Source organism: Sinocyclocheilus anshuiensis, unplaced genomic scaffold (assembly GCF_001515605.1).
Source record: "Sinocyclocheilus anshuiensis isolate Anshui unplaced genomic scaffold, SAMN03320099.WGS_v1.1 scaffold43, whole genome shotgun sequence".
Classification (NCBI taxonomy): Eukaryota; Metazoa; Chordata; class Actinopteri; order Cypriniformes; family Cyprinidae; genus Sinocyclocheilus; species Sinocyclocheilus anshuiensis.
Window position 1 is genome coordinate 2,267,499 of NW_015549580.1, and position 7,847 is coordinate 2,275,345.

General features: G+C 38.9%; 1 protein-coding gene across 2 annotated transcripts in view; it reads left to right on the forward strand.

Moving 5' to 3' along the window:
* Nucleotides 1–7,847, forward strand: part of LOC107657728 (meckelin-like) — a 59,217-nt gene that overhangs the window by 8,169 nt on the left and 43,201 nt on the right. For both annotated transcript variants that reach the window (XM_016445954.1, XM_016445955.1), the window contains exons 8-11: nucleotides 3,263–3,337; nucleotides 3,441–3,835; nucleotides 3,942–4,046; nucleotides 6,968–7,058. In XM_016445954.1, coding sequence (XP_016301440.1) covers nucleotides 3,263–3,337; nucleotides 3,441–3,835; nucleotides 3,942–4,046; nucleotides 6,968–7,058 — 666 coding nt within the window. The remainder of the gene's footprint in view (nucleotides 1–3,262; nucleotides 3,338–3,440; nucleotides 3,836–3,941; nucleotides 4,047–6,967; nucleotides 7,059–7,847) is intronic.

Here is a 7,847-nt window from a genome sequence, read left to right on the forward strand (position 1 = left end):
GCCTCACTAGCTGCTGCCTGTCTGTCAGGAAGCTGGTGATCCACTGACAGACGGAGGTGGGCACGGAGAGCTGAGTAATTTGGGCAGGAGGAGGTTTGGGATGATAGTGTTAAACGCCAAGCTGAAATCCACAAACAGGATCCTCACATAAGTCCCTGTTCTGTCTAGATGTTGCAGGATGTAATGCAGTCCCATGTTGACTGTATCATCCACAGACCTGTTTGCTCTGTAGGCAAACTGAAGAGGATCCACATCTGGGCCTGGTGCTTTTCTTCTCTTGTTCTTTCTAAAGACCTGACGCACGTCATCATCACTGATCTGGAGTGCTGGAGGGGGGGAGAGAGGGGGGTTGCAGGAGGTGTGAATGGTGTTTTTTCAAACATTCAAATCATGTCGGTCTCTGTAAAAATAAACTTGACGTGCCTTAACAAGAACAAACTGTTGAAATTGAATGTGACGAGAGATAAAGATAGGGCTGGGCAATATAGCTAAAAAATGTATCAATGATATAATGTTTCATATCGTTTGGTATCGATAATTATTGGCATTTTTTATAACCTTTTTTTAAAACAAAGAGCAATAGAAAAAAACTTAAATTTAACCACTGTATTTTTAAATTAACCCAATTTGAGACAAACAACAAATATTTTTTGTTTTAACAGTCAAACACAAAATTAAAATTAAACAAATATCTCATTTCTAATGTTTTATATGCAGATGAAATGGGTCTGAAAGAAATGTTTGGCTTGTCTCCCGAAGCCACGGAGGGCGCAATGAGCAAAATAATGCAGTGCATTAAATTGCCAACGCAAAGGAGATAACTGTCTATTAAAAAAAAACGTGCATTACGTCTAAATTAACTCATATAAATCAAACGTGATTTCGTAAATTGCATAAACAATTAAGAACAAAACAGCATCATGTATTTATGCATTGCTAAATCCAAAGAGCTGAATCGCCCATCACGCAGATTGCATTTAAAAGCATGAGAGACGCAGTGAAAAGGAATAAACACAAATTCGTGACGTGTTTTCTAAAAGTTTAAACTGTTTTAACTTTGCATGTCTTTCTATACATCTCTTGTGTGAGACATGAGAGCAGCAGTCATATTTGTCCGTCTAAAAAAATGTGCTGAATATGCGTTCTCAGGGCTCTACGCTTATTTTTCTTTTTAGGAGCGCTTGTGCTCCTAACTTAAAAAATGTAGGAGCACAGTCAAAAATTTAGGAGCACCAAAATTTGATAAAAAAATAGCCTTCCCATTACGAATTGATATTTGACTCCTTAAAGTGATTTACAGTAGAATTTTGTTTTTACCGTTGTAATGGCATTTTTCTATCTTTATTAAAAGTATGATCGAAGAGGGTGTACCGTCGATAAATATCGATACCGTTTTATCGCTTTACATTTGATACATTTGATCCCAAATGTAACTACAGCGCACTCATTTTATCAAATGATTCAAATCACATCTATTTATTTTACAATCTTGCTACTAGCCTTTAATTTAGACTGTTCATACTGTCATGCTAGTGACTATATACCACTGCAATAGATGAATTTTGCAGTATTAAGGTTAACGATTAATTGATCGTTAATTTAAACGGCGATCGATCATGGAAATGATCAAAAATTGACATCCCTAGTTTAAATCAGGACGCTGCGTAAACATAAAGCCATGTCTGCATTTGTGATCGGAGAAATGACAAACAACAAGCCCTCCTCCAACGAAACACAGAGTCACACACGGTGGCATAGAGTGAGCAGAGGCCGGGGGATAAAGTGAGGAACGGCCGGAGGGCTAGAGTGAGCTACACAAAGTTAAAATGATTTGCAACGGTTGCTTTGTCGCGTCAGTGTAGAGCTGTTGCGGCACGATGCGACAACTGTAGCGTCCGGTATAGACACAGTGAGTGAAGCCGAGAGCAAGATATACCTCGTCATATTTTCTGCATTTAGCTTTTAAATGAACAGACTACTTCTGTGGCTTTTCTCTTCGCTTTCACAAACCGATCCATCTCCCATTCTAAGTTACATCCTTTGGCTGTTTACTGTTTTATTTCTTTTCTTTTTCTGCTGATGGCCCGCGCTCGACTTGAAGCAGCGCTGCTTAGACCGATGGGTGTGTGTCATCAAAGTACTGCGAGAGCTATAAGAGAGCGCAAACGTCTCCTTATGCTTTCTCTCGCCGTACTTTGATGTCATAGGCTACACCGATCGATCTTCAAGTCGAACACACCTCTTTACTCTCGCGTGTCACTTGACCGAGTGTAATCGCAGCCTCTGCGATTGAAAAATCGCGTTTTTTTCATATTGCGATATTATAGCAAATGCAATTAATCGTTCAGCCCTAGTGTTCATGCAAGGAATTTAATTTCATATTAACAAAATACACAGATATTACAAGAATCATTTCATTTCTTGTTTGTATCTACCCTGGTTTTTGCTCATTTTGTCTAATTTTGGAAGATATAACATCTGTTCTGACATCATCTAGCACAATCCCAGTGTCCCTTCTGTCCTATCATCCCTTAACTCCAGTTTCCAGCGTGCTTCACCATGCACTCAAAATGAAGTCATGATTTAGCGATAGGAAGCCTTATGACCCGCTAAACTGTAAAGTTTCGTTATTTCTGAACATATCCACCTTATTTTTCAATGTGGAAGAAAGCTGTTTTCTGTGAATGTGTGAGACTTCCGCTTCATTAGCTGCAGTAGGGAAATAACAAGAAGAATAATGGTGCAATAAACGGTAAAATTGTTTGTGCTACAACCCAGTGTGTTTATAATTAAGAGACAATACATTAAAAATAATATGGTAAGAAACACCAGTTTGCAATATGAAGCAGCAAAACGAGCTGTTTTGTACTGCCAAAAATAGCTGGAAGCGGGTGACACCGGAAGCCAGACACATTAAATTTACAAATGGCCGCGTCCGCTCTTACGGGACAGTTAAGATGGATAGGATATGTTTAGGGACGTTTGTACAATATTTGCCATCTTTATATTTAAGAAGTCATTTATTTTATGTTTACACCATGTTGAGCACTTTGTGTGCTGTACTCTGTATAGAACTTTCCTTAACTACAACATGATTCAAGTAAAATTCTTTATTAACCATCTAGTTACATTAAGTTGACTAGTTAAATGTAAAACAAATTGAAATCTTGAATCGGTCAAACATTCTGAAAAAAAAAAAAACAAGATTTATCGCCCAGCCCTAGCCAGCCAGTTACTTACCTTTTTTTTTTTTTTTTCTTAGAGTCTGCACAACCCAATCCAGCATTTGCAGGAGCTGCTGGTATTCTTGGGCCTTCTCCCAGAGGGTTAAAACCAGGTTAGTGCCTAACCAATGTGTTTGTGTTAATAGAAGTGAACTATCTAGAAAAGTAACTGTGATTTTAAATGTATAGTAGCTTGACTTTTTCACACATCCTCAGGTGGTCAATATGGAGGTCCCATGTACATGGGGGATTTACCACCTCGGGGTGGCATGATGCCTAATTTCTCCCCTGGCATGCGTGGGGGTATGGATGATCCCCCCATGAGGAGAGGTTATTCAGATATGGGAGACTTCACTAGCCCAGGTCGCTATGGTAACAGCATGCCTGGACCAGACAGGGGAATGATGGAAACGGACAACATGCAACATTTCCCTGATGATGGACCCCTGCGCATGGGCCCAGATGGCTTTGGGCCTGGCCAGCGTAATGAAGGCAGGGGCAGACCTTTCCCTAATGACATGTCCATGAACAGCAGTGGTGACAGATTATTGGGACATGGCCCTAAAGGCCCGGAGAACAATAGCCTCCCTGCAACACTGCTCAAATATCTGGTACTACTCTCTTTTTGAATAACAGTGCTTGTTGAAGCACTTCATGTGTTTATATTATCAACCATTTGGAGTTACTGAAATTTGTGTGTTTCTGTTTTATTATTAGGACTCTTTTCGTATTGATAACGAGGACGATGCTCAGATCGTCTTGAAGGTCACACAGAAGCTCACAGATGTTCTGATGGAGTATCGCCTCAGAAGTATTTCAGCGGTGAAGGCTTTTATTTATACTCTACATTTATTAGGCTATACGTTTATTGTTATATTTGATTTTTATTATTTATTAAAAATCATATTTACTAGCTCAGATCAAACTCAAGAATTTAATTGGAATTTTAAATGCAACTAGTTCTTAATGCCACACAATTCTGATCATCATATGAAAATATTTGACTGTAGAATGTCAGTTGTTCCAGAGTGCCATGTAATAGAAACAGACGACTAGCCTGTAGTTATGTATAAGATTCAATATAAGATAGGGGATGGCCATTTCGGTTAATTTTCCCGACCGACAACCTTTACTTGTTATCTGGAAATTAACCGTTAACCGATAAGATTAGAATGATAAATTATTCTTACATAAAAATAGAATGCATGAGTGTCTGTGACTGTGACCCATAAAAAAAATTAAAAAAAAAAAAACGTTTTTTCACTGGTTTATTTTAACGTGCAAACAGCAGCATACAGAGCAACAACAGAACCTGGATTCACACATCGTCAAATTATCACGCACCTGCAGCGCTTCTGAGAACAGAGAAAAACGACATAAAAATAAATAGAAGGCCTACCTCAGTGCACAATGTGTTGTTTTTATTTTATTTTTTTAAAGGTAGCCTAAAATGTCGACGTGCTGTGCGGATAGTCTGAAGTAGGGCTCTGCACGGAACTGTTTCGTAATGCCGCTCCCATTGAATTTCTGACCATTACCGCCCGCTCCCGCGATTTTTTTTTTTTGTGGCCGCTCCTGCAAACATTCTTATATTGTTTATAATTTTCACGCTATCAATATGCGGGTATTGAAATCGCTTTCGAATGTGCACTCGCTGTTCACTTTCGATTTCGCGTTCACGCGCACTCTGTGTAAAGGAGCACATCTAATCTTACAAGATCAGATATTTGTCAGTGAGTTCAGGATCAGCTGAGCAGCAAATACTCCAGCATGGTCTGTCAGTCATGTATCGTCAGTAGAGATGTAACGATTAACTGCGAGCCAGTTGAAAATCGATTCAAATATGTGAGCCAAATTTCATAATCGTGACAGCCCTACCCATGACTTTTATTAATGACGGTTTAAATATCGAATCGCTACATTATATTTTCGAGAAACGAGAGGATGCAATCGCTGTTTTTGAAGTAAACTCACTTGTTGTAAAGAGAGACGCACCGACCCGCATACACACAACTTTCCTCTCTCTCTCTCTCTCTCTCTCTCTCTCTCGCTCTCTCTCTCGGACCTCTTCTTCTCCTTAGCCCAGGTAAGACGCCTCTGACGTTGTCTGTGGTTCAGGAGTGGCTTAACAAGAGGAATACGACAACTGTAGCCAAATTCCTTGACACGTCTGTGTGTGGTGGCTGTTGATGCCTTGACCCCAGCCTCAGTCCATTCCTTGTGAAGTTCACTCAAATTCTTGAATCGATTTTGCTTGACAATCCTCATAAGGCTGCGGTTCTCAGAATCAGAATCAGAAAAAGCTTTATTGCCAAGTATGTAACACACAGATAATAAAAACGAGATGTGAATAAAATACACATGCATAAATATAAACCACAAAAAAAATAATAAATTGTATGTACAATTTCTCTCGGTTGGTTGTGCATCTTTTTCTTCCACACTTTTTCCTTCCACTCAACTTTCTGTTAACATGCTTGGATACAGCACTCTGTGAACAGCCAGCTTTTTTGGCCATGAATGTTTGTGGCTTACCCTCCTTGTGAAGGGTGTCAATGATTGTCTTCTGGACAACTGTCAGATCAGCAGTCTTCATTAGCTGATTGGCATGTCACCATATTCTAATTTGTTGAGATGGTGAATTGGTGGGTTTTTGTTCAATGTGAGCCAAAATCATCACAATTAAAAGAACCAAAGACTTAAACTACTTCAGTCTGTGTGCATTGAATTTATTTAATACACGAGTTTCACAATTTGAGTTGAATTACTGAAATAAGCGTCGGTTAGGAAAAATAACCGAAATGAACATCCCTACTTTCTGTACATGTCTTGTGGCGCGTGTGCAGCAGTCATATTTGTCCATCTAGAAAACACGCTGAAAACACGCTGCACATCTGAAAAATATGCATTCTGTGTGAATGGCTAAGGGCTGCAAATGGGATTGGGCCTAAGTCTAAGTATTTAAGTATTCAGTGCTGGGGTGAACACCATAGTGAATTCAAAAATCTGAATGACTGTTTAAATCATTTAAATACTGTTCAGAAACAAAGTAGCACTGCTGCTTTGTTTACCGGGTTATGGCTGCATTTCTGCTGTTCTAACCGTGCTCTGCTGTCAGAGAGTGAATGTGCATTTTCATTTAGTGTGTCTCCTTTACATGTTCCGCCATGCACTTATCCGTGTTGGGTTTGTTTACATCAGTGTGCAGGCCTCTTTGACGCAGCATACAGCGGTGTTGTGCATTTAAACCAGTTGATTGGAAAAGTATTCTTAAAATGCATTCAAAAAATCGGAATCATTTGTAATGAACAATTATTCAATGTATTCTGAAGTGCCCACAGTTACAATATAGTGCATGTTAATTATCGTGATGTATTGTATTACTGAATATCGGCCCATGTCTAGTGTAAACAATAAGGAGTCAAAGAAACTGGTTGCAGAATTGTTTTCTGCAAACATTTCTAACACAGGATGTGGTTTATATGCTTGATTTCCTATGATGAGGTTTTTATTGAAGGCTTCAGCAATCTCAAACCTGTTTCACTAGGTTACATCTAAAAATAAGGTTGTATAAATAATCTTTCTGAAAAGATCTGAATAAAATTAGTGGCAAAAGAACCTGCTGTATAGAATGAACAACAAGATCTATAGGAGGATAATAAGCCATCTGTCACATGATTAGCAGTGTCTCCAAATTATTTTTTACAGCCTTGTTTTAGTTTTGAATTTGAATTGATTTTCAGGTGCCCAGTGTGAAGCTGCTGCCCTCCATGAACTTCTCATCCTCATGTCTTCCACACAACTCTAAGGACAGTTTCTCCAGCGGCATGCCAGGTATAGGCTTGCACAGACTCTACTATTGCTAGTAAATGGTTTGAGTCCAAGTTCCAAATAAGTACCTCTCATTTGTGAAGTATTTGCTTTGCTGGAACACCAAAAATAGGCATTATTACATGTTATATAATAAATAAAACATTTTCCAGTATCATGACCATTACTGTAATATAAAATTACTCGTCGTGCTTCGTTATGCCGCCCACCCCTGCTTCTGAATCTTTTCATATCCAACTGTCATCTGGAATATTTGGTATCGCCTCTATTACAAGACAGATGTTTCTAGTGGGTATTTAATGCTTACTCTGTCCAAAACATAAGGGCAAAATAAGATCAGGTTTGGTTAATTTTGACTTTTTAAGCTGTGTGAAAACGGAGAACTGAGGCCATTAATTCTAAATCTGCCCCTTAGGTTGCGAGTCCACCAAAGCATTTTTATCCAAGGCTAGCGGGGTTTTTTTTTTTTTTTTTTTTTTTTTTCTTCCTCCAATTGTTTTCAATGGGAGCACCACTATTTATTGTTTTTTATTTTTTTTAAACGCCAGGAGCATGATTAGGTGCTGAGTGTTTAGTGCTCTGCATTTTTTTTTCTTTTTTTTTTTCTTCTGTCTCTGCACCGAGAGTCAACTTTGGGTAAAACAGCACTTATCACTGTCAATTTCGTAGTCAGCCATCCAATCATAGTGAAGGATGAACAGGACAAATTCCACACCAACCAACAGTCACATCAAGCGTTCACAGCTCACAGCATTTTCAGCTGACTAAAGCCTGGTGTAGGGAAATTTACAG